The sequence below is a fragment of the Bicyclus anynana genome, chromosome 18 (genome assembly GCF_947172395.1).
Source record: "Bicyclus anynana chromosome 18, ilBicAnyn1.1, whole genome shotgun sequence".
NCBI classification, from domain to species: Eukaryota; Metazoa; Arthropoda; class Insecta; order Lepidoptera; family Nymphalidae; genus Bicyclus; species Bicyclus anynana.
Window position 1 is genome coordinate 406,042 of NC_069100.1, and position 20,124 is coordinate 426,165.

The 20,124-nt window shown below is 36.4% G+C and overlaps 1 protein-coding gene across 1 annotated transcript in view; it reads left to right on the top strand.

Moving 5' to 3' along the window:
- Positions 1-20,124, top strand: part of LOC112046705 (uncharacterized) — a 413,809-nt gene that overhangs the window by 236,375 nt on the left and 157,310 nt on the right. The window contains exon 3 of the mRNA XM_052886800.1: positions 4,743-4,914. Coding sequence (XP_052742760.1) covers positions 4,743-4,914 — 172 coding nt within the window. The remainder of the gene's footprint in view (positions 1-4,742; positions 4,915-20,124) is intronic.

Below are 20,124 nucleotides of genomic sequence, written 5' to 3' on the forward strand. Positions count from 1 at the left end.
GTGAGATTTCGTGCTACCCCCGTTTTAGTTGAGTTCAACTGTTTCAAACTTTTCACCATGTTATTGCTAAGGGAATGAACACACCTGACTTATATCAGCCGGATGTAAAGAATCACTTTCGACCTTACTATCAAGATGTTTTTACTGTGGATAACACGACGCTTGGTGGTGTAATGCAAAACGTAACCAATAAACTTAATTTTAACTATCATTCTGTGTTTCTTGCTATTTTTATATTGTCTATGACGGAAAGGAACGGTTTGTCATAGCGAAGGTGCGTAGAAAGGTAAATATTGTTATTAATTCTGATCCACATTATATTAGTTGGTTTATTGTGAATATTAATTTATGTTAATTTATATTAAAGCATTAATAGTGATACTACAGAGTGATACGTTTGCGAACACGAATACAATTTGAGTGAACGGTAAATCTGGGATAATAACACAATAATTTTCATTTAATTTACCATTTCTGAGATTTCTTCTACATAATGGAGAGACTGTTAAGGTTCTACTGTTTTAGTGAACGAAAAATTCAGTATTCATGAAAAGACAACCAACAACGTAAAACATAACACTAACATTTTATACATACTTACTGCATATACGAGTGCCTAAGTAGGTACTAATGAAATTTTGCATAATACATTTTCTCTTTTTTCTCTGTATAGGGTGTAGTTGGCTAATAGCAATAGTTTCAATTTTCATTTGTATTAGTATTATTTGATATTAGTGACGCCATCTATTTTGGGACTTGACAACTCAACTTTAAAACTTAGAACTTAAATAGTGAAAAGCATCACACCTGACGTCAGGGGTATTCGAATTGAATTAATTTGTTAATCAAATGAGATTTAAATAACTTTAAATTTTACACCCTTATCGGAGAGCAGATACGAATTGTGCTGCCTCTCAAACCAAGCAGTCACTGCAAACTGTCAAACTTGACGTTTCAAAAGTGCTTGTATACTAAAGGTACTGTTACACAGGCTCTAAAATAGCATGCTAAAAAGTGATATTAAGTATACGAGCATGCTTATCATTAGTTTACATTTGCTAGCAATAAGCATGCTATTTTAAGTATGCTCTTGAATAAGCATGCTCAAAGCAAACATTCCAATTACACCTGCTAATTTGTATCTATCGCTCTCTGTCTCTAGTATCGTATTAGACAGGGAGAGATGAAGGTGAAGAGAATACAGAATAGCAATGATGATCGACCAACATACTCAATAAGCAAACCTGTTCAGACGCGCTAAAATCACGCGCCCTTCCACCCGCGCAGCAAATAGCATGTTCAAAAATCGCATGACAGTTGATTCTTGAGCAAGCTCGAAATAAGCATGCTCATTATTAGCAATCTTGCGATACACATGCTAATAAGTACCAACTGCTCGATAGTAGCATGCTTTCGTGCTTGAAATGAACATGTGTAACAGTAGCTTAAGCCTATCTCCCATGACTTATGAGTCGTGTATAATAAAATATTAAAATTACCATGATAAATTAAAAGCTTTAAATTGAAATATTACACAATCCTTTCTAAGAATAATAAATATAAAGCAAACCGCATAAATTCTGCGTACAAATACCAAAAACCATAATTTCCGAATAAAAGCGAGCGAGCTAAATTGTATCAAACCAATCCAAACACATTAGGCGAAGTGTACATCGCCTAATTTGCGCAAGATAAAGTTACACCGCCAATGAAATTACGCTTAAGCTGTTCGCGTAAAATTCCATTTTACAAAACCAACAAGAAAATTCCGCAACGAACGGGATTACGCTTTTTCTCGGAATAAAATCACCGCTGTGTTAACAGCGTGGCGGAATGGCGCTTGGCTTAAAATATTATACCGCAGCGATTTGGAGTCGATGTTAAATACATTTCGGTTTAAACAGGACGTGACTTAGAATAGCGCTCGAGGATATTGCACTTCGTGATATTGTAGTTTTTCAAACGATTTCTATAACAAAGAGTTTCGTGTGATAAAAATAACATTGGTTATATTTTAAAATACTCGACAAAATGAGCCAACGATAACGTGTATTTTGTATTTTCATCTTGTAACTGATGGACCATTTGTCATCTTTATATACAACTAGCTGACGCCGCGCGGTTTCACTCGCGTGGTTCCCGTTCCCGTAAGAATACGGGAATAATATATAGCCTATAACCTTCCTCAATAAATGGGCTATTTAACACTGAAAGAATTTTTCAAATCGGACCAGTACTTCCTGAGATTAGCGCGTTCAATCAAACAAACAAACAAACAAACTCTTCAGCTTTATAATATTAGTATAGATATGATAAAAATATTTTGTTACTTCATCTATTTGGGGTAGTAAACATTTACATAACAAGTAATATTAATATTTTAATCTAAAATTAAAAATTGGGTTCAATATACATAATATAATTATTCATACTTACTACCTACGTTTTAACACAAGAACACTATAAATTAATTATTATTACTGTCCAACAAGTAGGATTTGAACGCAAAATAAAAAATAAGCAATGCTCCAATGCTGCGTCGGAATTACCATGATTATATTTTATATTGTATCAGTATAAACTGTTTGGTTCAACAACGACTTTTCAACTCCGGTTACTATGGATTTTTAAAACAAAGAAGAAACCACCTTTCTCGGTTTTGAACCCAGGATATTATGATCCTAAGACACAAAGCTAACCAGGCCCAACAAGACAGTTTGTTTAATTGAGATAGCTAAATAAATATAATCTTATTCCGCTTCCGCCTATGAATTGCACCACAACCATAACATTGTTTGGTCGTGCGCGTGACACATGTGACAAGTGATATTAGGATTATGCAACTAATAGTTGCACCGCAAATTTGTACTGACCGACTGTGTTTACGAGCATATTGCAACTATTCACCGAGAATTAACAATTATTATATTCTGTTACAAGCTTTTACAAGCTGCTAGGGTTTCTGTTCAATATTTATGAACAGCAGTTTATTTGAAAAATTGTTATTACTTGTTTTATATGACGAACTTTAAATTGAATTGTTACGTTTTGGCAATCAGGGTTGTCCACTTACAATCAAGTGGTTTTGCTTGTTCTGTCAACCATTACTCTAAACAACCTGGTTTCAACATATAGATTCAACATGTAAATAGCTTAGCGATCTCATTGATGCATTAGAAAAAAAAATACCGACCAAATTGAGAACCTCCTCCTTTTCGAAGCCGGTTAAAAATATCTTTGGGCTCCCACACACGGACCACCGACCACAACCACAAAACACCGCGAACGGGATATTGCCCACGGTATAATTGCAGTCAAGCGTGGGTCTATAAAAAAAATAACTTCAATAAGGCTGTAAAAAAAACTATAACTATCAGTTATAACTAACGGACGCCCGCGACTTCGCGTGGAATTTAGATTTTCACAAATACCTCGAGAACCATGGACTTTACTGGGATGATAAGTTACCTATGTGTTAATGCAGAGTAAAATCTATTTCCATTCCAAATTTCAGCCAAATCGGTTCAGAAGTTGCAGCGGCAACGAACATCTAAACAAACATCCATAGAAAATTTCGCGTTAATAATATTAGCAGGATAATGACCAAGACCAAGGGATCAACGTCTTCTCTGAGACACGGGATCAAATCACCCGTTTTCCCAAATGCAATATATAACGAGTGTATCCTGAAATATATGTAGGTAAAGCTACCTTGTTGATTAATATAGGTATTACCAATCCGACTGTTAAAATACCTATCTATGGTACACAGTTAAAGCCGAAAATAAACTCGCTGCATGGATTTCAAATAATAAATACTCTTTTTTAAAGTTAACAGAGACAGAACAAATACTGTAGTTTAAAATAACAACGGCACGGTTTTAATTGAACGCGACGTGTATGGGCTGGTGCCTGGATACGGGGATTAATGTAGGTCAATGTTGGGATAATCGCTGCGAGATATCCGCTGTGTTTCAATATATCATAGATTGTTTCCGGCTCTATGCTCACTTGTTTTATAACATTGGATTGTAACTGCATTTAATATATTTGTAGGTAAGCCTTTCACCTAAATCAAAGGCCAGTGTTTGAAATTAGGTAAAAAGAAAAAGCTTTTCGCATTTTTTTTCGCACTCCAAGAGACCTCATTGCTATTGCAAGTGGCTTCTTAGTTTGGTGGCTTCGGCAGCATATATGGCTTTGAATCATGACGTCCTTGGTCGGGCAATGACTGAGCTTTTCTTTATTGTGAGAATTTTTTTGTTAAATCCTCAGTCCGGAGTCAGATAGTTGATGATGTTACATCATCGCGCGTCGGAAAACACTTTAAACCGGCGGTCCTAATCATTATCATTAACATCTGATAATGATCGCTAAAGAATATACGGAAAACTAGCGGACGCCTGCAACTTCATCCGCGTGAAATTTAGTTTTTCTCAAATCCCTCGGGTACCATGAATTTTTCCGGGATGAAAGTAGCCTTTGTGTTAATCCAGATGTAAATCTATTTCCATTTCCAAATTTTAGCCAAATCGGTTCACTAGTTGCGGCGTTAAAGAGTAACAAACAAACAAAGAAACATCGTTTATAATGTTAGTAGGATTCAAAATGGTCTTTACATTGTATTGACTTCAATGACATTATATTATACTCGTACCTAAGGTATGACTTTCACTTTGGTCTTTATACGCTAATAAGTATATTGTAGAGGATGACGAAGTAACTGATGCGTTTGTCTGCAGACCACGCGTCGGCGCTGGTGGGCAACACGGCGCGCCTGCGCTGCCGCATCGACGGCAAGTCCTGCGGCGAGATGCACAGCATCAAGTGGTACAAGACGGACGCGCGCGTCTACGTCTACTCCGCGTCCAAGGACGCCGCCATCAACCGCCCGGAGGGGGACATGATGAACAGGTGAGTGGTAGCATAGCATAGTAAATCCCACTATTCCCCAGCCAGATCTCCAGTTAGGGTAGCATAGAAGAGGTAAAAGAGATAGTTTCAATTTGCCTATAAATACGTACCCAAAAATTTCTACCAGCTCTCAAACCATACGAGATCCGTTTGTAAAGTATAGTGAAATAGTGATAGTTTGTTAATTAATTAATTGGGAGCCAACGCAAGCGGAGATGGAGAGCATTGACTAATCGTAAAGGGGCCCCTTAATCCAACTGACATTAGTTGCAAGTCTGAGATCCGCTTCTCCGTTATCAGAAGTAGTATTTAGTATGCTCCGCCGATATCAGAAGTGGAATATAGTGGATCCCCGATATATACAAAATAATCTGCTTTGAAATGTAATATTAAAATTAAATAAACTCAATCAACTTGTAATATATCTCCATAACTGGCGATCAAACCCAAATCCTAGTTAAACGCAACAACAACCGCAAAGTTAATTCAGTTCAACATACACTAGTATGCTATAGATACTCGTATGTACATTGTATGCAAGCCCATAATTTCAGGTCAGGTGATCTTGAATATTTGATGTTGTGGGCAGCTCGATAGGGCTACTTATAAACTTGTTGTACAGAGCGCTTGTAACTGTGTGGAGCGGAATTTTGCTTGGTTAACTATGTATGCGGTACGGTTTATCTTTTTAACCCTCATTAAGCCATACTTGGGACTGGCAGCGAATTATGGCTTTATAACATTATCTACATAAACTATATCCTACTAATATTGTAAACGCGAAGGTTTGTATGGATGTCGGATGTCATGGTTCCCGAGGAATATGTGAAAAACTAAATTTTACGAGGATGAAATCGCGGGCGTCCGCTAGTCTTACTTATCCTACTTAATATTATAAACGCGCAAGTTTGTATGGATGTTTGGATGTTTGTTACTCTTTAACGCCGCTACTACTGAACCGATTTGTCTGAATCTGAAATTTGGAATAGAAATAGATATTACTCTGAATTAACACATAGACTACTTTTAATCCCGGAAAAGTCCATAGTTCCCGAGGGATTAAAAACTAAATTTCACGCGGACGAAGTTGCGGGTGTCCGCTTGTTTACAATACATAGTCGTAATGGACTATTTCTTACGTCGGAGTGGGACAGTTGGTAGTGTGACCCTGCTTTCTGCATCCACTGTCGTGGGTTCGATGCCCACAAGTGTAAAACTATTTATGTGTGATGAGCAACTTAGTGGGTGTTTGCCAGTGGCTGCTACAAACCTTGCACATGTCTTATTCCCTTCTCACAAATCCTCAAATGTTCTTAATTATCTCAGGAACGTTTGTCTTGGCATTCCCCATTGCATTTAAAAATATCACATTGCAAAGCATTCTGGTAATTTATAGAAATTCATTTTATGCATACGTAAAATCTTTTCGCCTGACCAAACAATAAAAGACCTCGCCTTGTTGCTTAAAAATGGAAATTAATTCCTTCCATTAGCATACTTTAAGCACAGGCAGCTAAAAATACTTGTGGCATCTCATACAAAAATACAAGGTTTTATATCCCTACTCAGCATGTATCAATACAAACTATGGACATAGGATAGTCTGTGTAACTTAGCAGTTCCAAATATGTGCTGGTTACCGTAAATGTCAGCAGCAAGACTTGTGAACAAGCCAAACGAAAATAAATCTTAGCGCAAAGAAATACGAACTAGTGTAACCGCAGTAATTTTATGCTGAGCCGATGTTCGTTGTAAAACTAATAGAATTTGAAATCAGCATAGAGATTTGAGAGATATTTTAGTGATAGATAGGACAAAAGCAATATCGGAGTTAAAATCCACCACGATGTTCCAATGTGTTACCAGCTTACGAGTAGGCTGATGATAATTTTTAGACTCTACAATGATCTCAATACCCATTTGTAGAAATTGACACTTTTATTATACAATTAATAAGACATACAACAAACGAAATATTATAATAATCATAATAGTTGTATATGTACGCCATCACATGAAGCTTTTTATTATTACTGGTTATATAACGGCATTATCCGGTTTCCTTGGCATAATAATTCTTTCACTGTGGATTGTCAGGAGGAAATTGCTTTTAGCGATAACTTTGTTTTGTTTTTAGTTGTTTCATATTTAATCTTTCATTTGCAAGAAACAACTTACTCGTATTTACCTTCTCCGTATTGTTTTTTGTATTTTTTTTATTCCTTCTATATGAATGTTAAATCTCTGTAGGAAAGAGAATCGAATGGCGTGTCTGTAGCACGATTGCGATTAGAAATTAACTCGACGTCGATAAATACCGTGATTGAAAGTTGAGTGGCGTTTGAATGGCTTAGAACAGAAATCGTACTAAAATACGTATTTTTAATACGTTAAAAATACGTACTAAACAAAATTATCACCAAATAAGACATAGTATATAACAGTATAAATGTTTAATCTGTACTAATATTATGACGCTGAAGAGTTTGTTTGTTTAAACGCGCTAATCTCAGAAACTACTGGTCCGATTTGAAAAATTCTTCCAGTGTTAGATAGCCCATTTATTGAGGAAGGCTATAAGCCAAGGCTATATATTATCTCTTACGGGAACAGAAACCACGCGGATGAAACCATGCGGCGTCAGTTAGTCTACTGATAATTACATGAAATCAGCGAATAAACATGTATAAATGTTTATTTAGTTAGTGTAGCATGATGAAATTGACAGACTGTTCATCAGTATCAGTCTTTAACAGTTCACTTTAGGATAAAGCCTTTCTTATTGTAGGAAAAGGGATATAGAACTAACACCCACCACGCTGCCCCGTTGTCAGTATTTGATGATAGCATTTGACTATATAACGATTACTATTAGACTTTAATGATAATAACCGGAACCGTACGTACGTTTATGTGTCTGCAAATAAATATATTGATTGATGGATTGATTGACCGACGAGTTGACCTGCTCTCCGAGGCACGATATTGTAACACCTAACAACTTCTTAACTCCGAGAGTGTTTACTGAAAAGTCTATTATTTTATAGTCCGACTCTGGACTCAAACCTAGGACCTCATGTTCATAACGTGTTAGTAGATAACATTATATAACGAACTAATAACGAATTCCAACGGCGACAAATCTGTAATGGAATGTAGGCCACAGCCAGCAGACTCAGAATAGCGGGGCGACGTGGGGCTAACAAGAAATTGATGCTACGGGGTTGGGTTATTAACGAGTGGTAGTGGGGGTTGGGGATAAAAACTATATAGTACTACTAGTGAACGCCCGCGTCTCTGTACGCGAAAGATTCTTTGCAAATCTTGCAAGAACCATAAATTTTTTCGGGATAAAAAGTATCATCATCATTATCAATCCATATTCGGCTCACTGTTGAGTTCGGGTCTTCTCTCAGAATGAGAAGGGGGGTTAGGCCAATAGTCCACCACGCTGGCCCAATGCAGATTGGCTTCACACACGCAGACAATTAAGAAAATTCTCCTCACGATGTTTTTCCCTCACCGTTTTGAGACACGTAATATTGAATTTCTTAAAATGCACACAACTGAAAAGTTTGAGGTGCATGCCCCGGACCGGATTCGATCCCACACATTTCGGAATCGGGAGCAGAGGTCATATCCACTGGGCCATCACGGTTTAAGTAAAAAAAAAGTTTAAAAAGTATCATATATATCCATATCTATCCAGGGAATATCCTTGGTTGTTTTAAATGCAAACCAAATTGGTTGAGTAGCAAACACACACACTTAGAACTTTCGTCTTTATAATTGTATGATTTTACTACTAGTTGCAAAGATTTTATACCACTAGATGTGTTACGTGCCTACAAAATTTCCGCAAAAAGTGATTTTTACGGTTCCGTACTCTACAGAAACGGAATGCTTATAGGATCACTTGCGTGATTAGCCTGCTGTAAAATTACTATCTAACATTTTACTGAACCTATAGAAAGCCGATAAATTCCACATCATACTGAAATCGCTTGCACGCATTTTAGTACAATGGTGACTAGCCAAGATACTACAATTTATCGCTCCGCTTACCTCTCCGCTAATCGCCCCTCCAAACGCTCATACCTTGCGCCGTATACTTCAGTAGAGCTCAGTCAAATGCATTAATACCGAGCCAGCGATAATGGATGTAAATAAAATATACGAGACTGGCTTCGTCTAGCACCGGCGCATTACCGCGTTTCTCTAACTAGATTTATCCTCGTAGATATAAAAATTCTCTGTTTGGTTTAATGGTAAACCTATATTACGGAACATGAAGTCGTGGGGTCAAATCTTGGATCAGGTATTAATATAAATATTTGGCTTTTTTGCTCCCAAAAATTATCAGTGGCAGCCCAGATATTGGTGATTTTATTTTATTCTTTATAAGTTAAAATCTCGCCTGATGGTAAGTGACGATGTTATCTAAAATGGAAGCGCACTAACATGTTAGGAGCAGGATGAAAACCCACATGTTGTAACTCGTCCTCACATCAGATAGCATGTTAAGAAGTTTATCGGTCATTAAGACGAACATGTTATAGTGACCGTTAGACAGTAGCGGCATAGTACTTATCTTCAAATGCCCTATCTAAGTGTTAATTTACACGAGCGGAAGCTGCTACCGACCGTCCACCGCCGCCGAGAGTCGAATGCAGTCGGCGACGCCTTCGCCTGCCGCCGAGACGTCGTCGACTGCAGTCGACTGCGGTTGTCGGTAGAGTTGCCGCTCGTGTAAATGAACCCTTATAAATTCTGACGCCTGTACTGGACAAATAAACATCCCAGTGTATGCCTTTCGGACCGGTAATCGGTAATCACGCTTTCGAGCACTTGTGCGTTTGTCTTATTATTAGCTTATTTTAACGGGAGTCCCTCAGGCCTCTCCCTTTATAGGAGAGGATTTATGGAACAACCCCGAAGGTCCGATGCAGATTGGCGGGCTTAGGGTGATAATTTTAAATTCCCAAATGATCACTATCAGATGCTAAATAAAGTCCGGGGCCGACGACCGACTTCCCAACTCCAAACTGAGAAAAACAAGAGAAATTTCATTGAAAAAAAGCGCAATATCTTGTTGCCCGATCAAGGACTCAAACTCGGGACCTACAAATAGTAATCTGAAGTCCCAGTCTCAAACCCTGTGATCCGAAGTCACATAAGCTGCCACTTAACCAACGAGGTACTTGGCATTGACTCTAGAAGAACCCTATAAGAGTTATACTATTTCCTAAAATGTGTTCCAATTGTCGGGTAGGAAACACAGTCAAGTTACACAAAGCAACTACTACCTAAACTCAGAGAAAATTATACACAAAAATATGATATGTATCATTCCGTATCCGCCCGCCCCAAGATCTCCGCCGCGCACTAAAATATTCATGTCGCAGTCCGAACCGAGCACACTTCAATTATAAACTAGGAGTCTGTTGTGGAAAATTTCAATGCGACTTCCGGTTGACCAGAAAATTAATAATGAAACTGACAGACGCCTCGAAGTTGAGTTTGGTGGATTTGATAGCAGTTCGTGCGTACAAACAAACAAACTCTTAATTATATTAATATGGATAACAGATACGTGACGGGTTTGCCATCCTTAATCCAGCGTTTGTTATTTTTAATTAAAAGTTTTTTAATTTGTTTCTAAATTAATCAGATGACTATGATGCTGTACAGTGTATTATTTCAAGTATTTTGGTTGTTTGTAATTTATGTTTTTATACAATAAAATGTCAAAGACCTCCGTCGTCTGTATCTTTCCGTTCGCGATAAACTTGAAAGTGCTCTACGGATTTTCTTGCGGTTATCACCAATAGGCAAAGTTATTTATGGGACAGCTTTAGGTACATCATCATCATCATCACTTTTTGAGGTTTTGTGTAAATAGGTTAATTTTTGAGTACAATAATAATTATTGAAATTATCGAAACAGGTTGAAGGCGCCTTGCTACTAGAACTAGAATTTTGGGTAAGTCAGACTGAGGTCAAAGGCTAAGAATGGAACATTTATTTATCAAAGTTATTTCATTCATTTCAGTCATTTATGTTTCATAATCATGCTCCAAGTAATAGTAGAGGACGACAATGTTATACGGAACTTATAGTAAATTACTGACAACTCGCGTTTTATAAACATTTACCTTTCTTTTATTATTTCGAAACTACAATAATTATGAGTAGGTGTATGTAGGTCGTGTCATATAAAAGGTGGAGCCAGAGATTTGCTCAAAGCAATAAGCGATACTCGTTGGTCTAGTTATTAGCCAGTGTCCTCGCGGATCTGAAACTATCTTGTTTTGGATCTGAGTCAGAGATGAGTGTTTTTGATTTCCAAGAAATTCTGAACAGCCCAGAAATTGGTCGTTGTGTAACCCATGTCTCAGAAAGTTCGTTAGTTTTACAATTACAAATTATTACAAAGCCTAAAGTATGTCTGAGTTCTCTACATGCACCATGTAGCTATCAAAAATCGGCTGATGATTATGAAGCAATACGTAATATAATTTAATAGTAACTCAACAATTCGTTATTATACAGACAACAGACAGTTAATCACAAACAGTGGGTTGAACCCTAATACACACAAATTCAGTTAAACGGATAGATAAACTGTACTAATGATTGATGAATGATTGATTGCCAGAGATTAGAATAAAAAATATATATATAACAAATTTTCCAAAAAATTATAATAATTTATGTAGTGTTTCAAATTACAAATTATCTTGTAACTACCGAAGTGTTCTATTTAATTGACTGTTACTATACGCGTAGGTACAGAAATCTCCGCAAAATTTATTTTTTTCAACATCTTCTGTTCGTCAGCATTTATTACATTATTTTTTTCTTAGAACTTGGTAATTTTGTTTCATGATTATTCAAGGAATATGAACCTTTTGTTTTTATAATAAAATACGTAATGGGTATCTTATATTTATTAAGAAAATATGAGCATCTTAATATAAAACCAGCCAAGTGCGTTTCGGAATGTTGCACGATGGGTTCTGTATATTTTATTTTATTTTTAGTATTCGTTGTAATAGCGGCAAAATAAATACATCATCTGTGAAAGTTTCGACAGTCTTATTATCACGGTTCATGAGATACAACCTAGTGATGATCGGATGGACGGTCTGCGGACTCATAATAATAGTGTCCCGTTTTACTCTTTGGATAAAGAACCCTAAAAATTATTAGAATAATTAGCATTTTAATAAAAAAAACTATTCTGTTTGTATTTACTTTGTTCTGTGGTTAGCTTGTTCGACAAAAGATCATAAGGTTCAGGGTACGAGTCTCAGGTTAAATATTAGAAGTTATTTTGTTTTTTTTTTCAAGCAAATCTTAATAGCACCATGGTCGGTGGTCTTAGTACGCATCCTTGCCCTGGAGAGTATGTAAATCTTTTGTGGTTTTGGTTTTGTGCTCCAAAACTCCAATCTAGTGGCGTGCACTTCTTAGATGCAAAAATCTACTGCCTACCCTATGAACTATTGCAAACCTGTATTGACTAACATATTTTCTATTTTGTATAATTCATACTTATAGTGCCTACCCTAGTTTATAACCTTGTGCACGTACCACTGATTCAACCATGTCAGCATACCGATTCTATAGACTAAGATTTCTCCTGCTCCTGTGTATTACACTTGTGCACTTTATTTTTGAGCAGTAAGCAAGCATCTAAGTTAGATTGGCCGTCATTGTCATTTTTTTATAAACAGACATAATAACCTAATATGTCATCATACTACTGAGGCATAATAAACTCTAGCTTAACCGTTTTATCTCTGTTATTTACACCTAACAGTAGGTACGATATTCGTTTAATAGGCATGGATATGAACCTAAGGCCTCGTAGTTAAATCTAGCTCTTCAACCGTGCAACTATTGAGGAAATTAGACAGGATTATAACTAAGCTAACGCTTCTGGAATGCACTGTAGCGTTATGCATAATTATCATCCCTAGTTAATTATTAAAACGTGACTCTCAGACTATAACATACCTACACTAATAAAGATTATTAGCATAATGTAATAATCTACATTCATTTCAATAAAATAATAAGTTTAACTTACATAATAAGCGGAACTTACATAAGTTTCCATTCGTTATTCCGGAGTAAGTAATGCTGGTTAACAGTAATTACTGTTAATTATAAACTGCAGTAAGCAGCGAGCTAGCGACAGTAACTGCAAGCAGTATTTGTCCGCTACACCAGTAACTTGATTAACTAACTCACTGATAATGTCACTACGTGACTATCGAATGGTCACGTATAACGTGCGGTCTAGAACAGAAGAGGTAGCGGGAGCGGGAGCGATGAATTTGTGATTTGAACTGTATTGTTTGGTATATTATACTAGAAACTCGATGCGGCGCTGTTATCGCGTTACAATCTTCGTGTGCAAATCCGACTACACTATATGTACATTATAATACACATCATTTATATTCAAAATATGAAATCTAAATTGTTTTACACATACTAAGTTTATTTGTTGTTTTAGTGGAAGCGTTATTGAATGTGTGAAAACGCTAGGTTCCAGTACTGAGTTAGGGTTTAATTTTTTGCATGTGAGTACAGTTCCAAGTATTGTCTTGTTTTATTCATCACTACATTGCTAAAGAAATCATCAAGTGGATTTTCTTACATAGATTTATTTATTTAGATGTTCCTATCGTTCCAGTGACCAGTGAGCAGCTCCTCATTTGTTCATAGAAGGTTTGTAGTTAAAATATTTGCCATGTCTTTTTTGACCAATAGGTATTACCGTTGCCTTCCAATTAGTCGGAACGGCTGTGTTAGGATTAGGTCCGATAATATTCCAGTATCATAAATGGGGGGTGGGGGTGGGGGTGTTTGAACCTCTCAGTGTGAGTCCGACCTTATTACCATGGAGCTATTAGGCTCTAAACATTTTTCAACACACAAAACAAAACACAAAATAATTAGGTAAGAAGAGACTTGCATCATGGACAAGACTGTAGCATTTTGAACATAAAAAAGCTTATGCCTTGTACCAGACACTAAAACTGCTAGGAATTTAAATTGATATAACTTGAGTTGTCGGAGTTATGAGGATAAGAGGTTCGCTTAAGTCCTCTTTAGCTTGTTATGATGACGTAACAGCTCTTCATTTGCATTCCTTTGCCTACAAAGGTAAGGCCTTTGTAAAGCCGCCTTTTCACTAGAGATAGGCAAGCGATTTAATAAGTCTATTGGTAAACTTGATAAGGCTAATCTATGATCTTTAGACCGTAATTCTTAGTTTTCACAATAGAAACTAATTTTGTATAAGAGAGAATTTTACTCACTTAGGACAGCCGTATGGGCTGACAAACTTTTATCTATACTTCTATACTAATGTTATAAAAAGGAAAGACTTAATTGTATGTTTATTAATTTATTTGTTTGCATGGGAATAGGCTCTGAAACTACTAAACCGATTTGAAAAATTATTTTACTGTTGGGAAGCTATCCGCGAGTGCTATAGGCTATACTTTATACCGTATTCCGGGACGGGAACGGGAACCACGGGGGTGAAACCGCGCAGCGTCTGCTAGTCTTTCATAAAATGTGGTTTGTCTGGCTATCGCATTCTCTCGTTTTTTTTATTCATTTTTTAATGTAAAGTTTAGAGTAAACTGTGTAACATAATTACAATTATACGTGATCACATATAACCTTAATCACTGTAATGTAACCCAAGTGTGCAGGACGTCGCCATTTCCTTGGCCGCCAAAGTTGAAATTTAGTTTTAACCGTGTTCCTCTCTAATTAGTCTAGTTTAGTTGCGATGGGGTCATTTTGACCCGCAATTGTGACTGCAAACTATAATTGCAATTTAACTATAACTATTAAGATGGCAGCTTAAAGGATATGACCCGGAAATTGTTTGGTTTAATTCATGTTTTAACGTCTTTTAATTTTTTTCAACCAATTAAAAAAATTACGTGTATGCATGTGCGTTTGTGTATCCACGATTTTCTGAAAATTGCAGATCTTATTTCGATGAATTTAAATATCTCTTATTCAGCGTCTCTATATTGTAAAAAGGTGGTTCGTTTTTCCTTACAATACTGAATTACATTGAAGTACAGTTTTCCTTTTTTTTTAACTAGTTTAAAAGAGTTTTTACACTTTAAATGTTATACTACGATTACAAGAAAATAAATAAATAATTATGTGTAAATTAATTTTATTATTATATGAAACAGATCCCTATAATCTCTCTACAGAACATGTCTTACAATGCCCTCCCCTGCGCCCATCAACCTTAAGCATAGGTATTAAACTGTGTGCAGGTAATTAAGTATTCATTGTTCACACAGCTCTCTACTCTACATTAAAGTGAGCAAATAGGGCAAACACGGACCAAACAAAACAAAATACAGTCCACTAAAATGCACCTACATCTAAAATCTGCACGAGGATTGAGTGTTCGATATCTCTCAGCACACAAACGGACGGCACAATTAGGCTAGTAAATGGTCCCGCTAGCCGGCTGCTGGGCTGAATCGGCTAAATGGGCTAAATGGGCTAAACGTAGCATTGGTATTACTGGTGCAGCGATTCGGTGCGCGATATACGATACAGCCCGCCGTGTTTGTCGCTGGATACGAATGTTTTGGCATTCGCTGATGCTTTGCTTTAAAGTGAGGGCTGTGGTCTGTGGTTAGTTGATCGAATCAAGTGGGGTTGGGGTTTGAATCCGAAAATAGGCTGTTATACTGATATTTGATGCAACAAATAGATCTGAACTTTAGAAGAAAAATAATTAAATGAATTATTTGAGGCTCTAATGAAATAGCTGGCTGGGTTGCGGTAGTTTTGAAATGTTCCCGTGGCTCAGTCATCAGGCGGCGAGTCGGAACACCGTGGGGTTTTAGTCAGTTGAAGTCCGACATAACCTTATTGCCTCTCCGTGGCGAGTAGGTATCCATGAGGATTTCCCCACGTTAAAAAAAAAAAGGTGAAATAAAGTTATATTTACCAGTCACCAGTTCGGAAAGAAAATAGTAAAATCTGCACTGAGTTAGAAAAAAACTCCGCAAATGCTCTGTTTTGAAAGATTATTTAAAATAATACTGTTACACTATATAACTATTATTATTATTTAAATATATATAAAAAATATCTAAAATAATATTGCAACAATTTAAAATATATATTTTTTCCGTGTTGTGTAGAGAAAGCAAAGCATATTCAGGAATCCTTCTTTATAAATTTCATAAATACTATGAAATTGAACTTTGACCGGTTAGGTGTAGTACCTAAGTATCAAGAAAATGTCTCCCTGTACCCATAACCACGAATACTGTTGGCTACAAAAATAAGCATCCCAGTAGTACTTTCCCTGACGAGCTCTATCACAAAAGCCCTACTACCGAAACCCGGTCTAACAGAGAGCTAAAACAAGCAGTGGATGCAGTACATCAGTCGGCGAAAGATAAATCACTCGTAAATCCAGCCTCCATTACGGATTCGTTTCGGGACCACTTTGATTTGTATTGCAATTGGTATCTAGCAATTTCGGATTTTAATGTCTTTGTGCTCTGTGATTTATACATTAGCTGCTGGAACTTTGTTATACCGCGAGCGACTGAAAAATGATACGATATCAGTGGTATACCTACAAAGTTAATTTTCTGATAATACATTAACTAACATATTAATAATATAAAGATGAAAAGTTTGATTGTTTGTTTGTTTGCATTGATTAGGCCCTGAAAGTACTGGACCGGTTTGAACATTTTTTTCACCAATGGAAAGTTACATTGTTAGTAAGTTGCATAGGTTTATATCTCACCCCTGTATTTCCATGGAAACAGTGAGTAAAACACGGTTTTGCTAGTTTTCTAATTCTAATAGAATTAGTATGTTAAATACTGCATTATTTAACATACAAATTCTAAACATATATAGTGAATTTGTTTGTTCATTTTTCCAACCCGTCTTTCAAGTAATGTTCCTGAGGCATAGACAGAATATACACGGGAAAAGCCACGGGTATTGGGCAATATTAGTTTTCTATATACGATTATGTTCTATAGATTTTTTTAAATTAGTATACAAATACTTGCTACTAAAGCAGGTCTACTGACTTGTAAGATGTTTACTTGTTGACTTACGTTTATATCGCGAGTTTGTGATTTTAATTAGTTTTAATAGCATCCAAATTTTCGCTTAAAGCAAAGATACACCTTGTTATTAGTGAAAAGTTAGACTTCTATCGGTGTTACTTCTTTGCAAGCATTTTGGTTGAGGCACATAAGTATCAACGTTCTCATAATTGAAAGTTAAAATTTTATTTGTTCGTGAGAAATTGCTCCAAATTAATTTTAAACTAATTATTTTTATCGGCTCAAACTCTGCCCTGCGGCCATGCGTCATGTCGCGTATATCGCAAAATACTTGCACATTTTGTAACATATATTTAATAGAGATACTTGCCTGCTGTATGTACGGCTGAAATTCGAAATTATCGAATCTTGAAGAAAAAATCATTATCACCTTCATTATCAAGTTATTCAAGTTGCCCACTATCACACTTCACACTAATCACATCACACTAAAGGCGAAAGTTTGTGTGTAAGTATGTTTGTTCCTCTTTTACGCTGCGGCTACTAACTACTACTACTTTTTATCCCTGAAAAATCCATGGTTCCCACGGGATTTGTGAAAAATTTAATTTCACGGTGTTTCCCTGCTTGATGTCCTCGGTCCACCAAGGGGGGGGTCATTCCAGTACTTTGGGACCCCAACGTCCATCGGCGCTGCAAATTACATGGCCTATCCATTGCCAATTCAGCTTCGCGACTCGCTGAGCTATGTGAGTGACTTTGGTTTGATTGCGGATCTCTTCATTTCTGATTCGATCATGCAGAGAAACTCCAAGCATAACACGCCTCATCACCTGAGTGACTTTGAGCCTTCTATTATGGCCAATAGTTAGAACGAACACTATTAGATTTTTATTTTTTCTGATGGGAGGCTTCGGCCGTGGCTGGTTACCACCCTACTGGCAAAGACGTACCGCCAAGCGATTTAGTGTTGCGGTACGATGTCGTGTGGAAACCAAAAGGTGTGTGAATTTTCATCCTCCTCCTAACAAGTTAGCCCGCTTCCATCTTAAACTCCATCATCACTTACCACCAGGTGAGATTCTAGTCAAGGAGTAACTTGTAAAGAATAAAAAAAAATAATGATGACAGGGACTGCCGAACTAAAGTGTTCTCCGAGAGAGAAGGCATGACACCACCTTAACTCTGGCCTGAGGATTTTTACTGATATTTTTTAGATTATAATATATCATACTCTACTTCTAGACTCAACAAATAGAACCAGCGAGGCAGTTCTTATTAAACCGTAAAATATACCTACCATCTTCTTGAAATAAATAACAAATGATTTTTTTAAAGTTAATCTTACCATAAAATTTAACCATAATTGTAAAGCTAACAACCTCATATATTTAAAATTAAGTATATTTATAAGGCAAACCAAGAACTCTTCCAGGCGGGTTTCCACGTAAAATCATAAAACACGGGAATAGCCGCTCGCATACATTAGCCGGCGGCTGGCGGCTAATGCCGGCTCTAGCCGCTGGTTTATTCACGACTGAGTGGAGAATTTATCACGGCCTTCTACCACAATTACCTTAGCTTTTTACCCAATCTACGTACTGGCTACGCTACATACGTACCTAAGAAGTATGCAGACATATGTGTAAATAAGAAAATAGTAAGTATTTTCTATAGATAAATGAAAAGCTTTTACACAACGCTACAAAAACTATCACACATTAAGGTTCGTTTATATCTACAGACATTTAGCGTGCCAGACACGTGCCGTGGCAGACAAAATAATATTCTTCTATATAGTGTTTATTGACGTATTTATATCTATCGTAACGCGGCCGTGCAGACATTGGCAGACTGTAGATAGACAGTAATAAACACTGTATAGAAGAATATTATTTTGTCTGTCACGGCAAGTGTCTGACACGCTAAAGGTCTGTAGATATAAAAGGAACTTTTTGCGGGCTGACCTTCAGTTTTAAGTGCGCAGTCTTACTTACTTAAAATTACCCATACAGAGATTTTTCTGCGCTTAAATAGTTATGTATGAGTATTATTACTATTTAATTAAACAATCCACCAATCAGAATAATTATAAAAATCTTCCCTTTAAAATATTATGTCAATAACCAAGATTCTATAATAATTAGTAGTTTTTGAGTGTCACCCTTACAAATATTGAAATACAAAACTTCCTTTTTTGATATCGGTTCGTAAAGCGGGTCACCTAAAGCCTTTCAGCTAAAAAACAGTCATAACGTACGAAGCGTGCATATTCCTTTATACAAGAAAATACCAGCACTTCCAATTTAGATTCCCTATATCAGCCATTACACAAAACTTTTCGCATTTCACCACTATGAAACACCTCCATTGGAATTCTAACTCTATTACGTGGGTGAAAGTGTTAGAATCGTGTGCGATTTATTTGCACGTGTGCTATTTTTCCACCGCAGTGTTTAGCGGCTTAATTGTACCGGTCCGTCTCGGTATTTGTTACGAAATAGAGCTGTAATTTAGTCGGAAAAGGTTGATTCGGGAGACCATGTTTATGGAAATAATGTGGAATAAAAATATTTATTTCTTTTATAAATTGAATGATTGTGCGTGTTTTCCAAAATATTTAAATAGATAAAATCGGGACACCATGTATTTATAAAAGAAATTGCTGGATAAAAAAATAATTTTAAGTAAATTAGAATAAAAGCACTTTGGATCCGTGAAATTTTATTATTTCTCAAAGGTTTGTAAAGCAGGTTTATCTTTACATGATGTTATAATTAACTAAAAAACGTCTTATTTTTGGCCTAACGCAGAATATTATCTGTAATTCATTGGATAACTATATTCGTAATTATCCACTAACGCAAGTTATTCGCCAAATCATGAAATGTTTCTTGCACCATATTCACACTTGATAATTCGTGGCATTAAAAGAGCGCGCGATACTATAAATGTATTGCAAGACACGTTTGATCAGCGTTCATTTCTTCTAAGGGCTTACTCGTACTTACCGGCCTGCATGATCGTTTTATTACATAGGTATTATATTTACGGGTTCAGTTTCCCAAGGTTATGTTTTAGGCTCGTTGGCACTAATTTATTATGG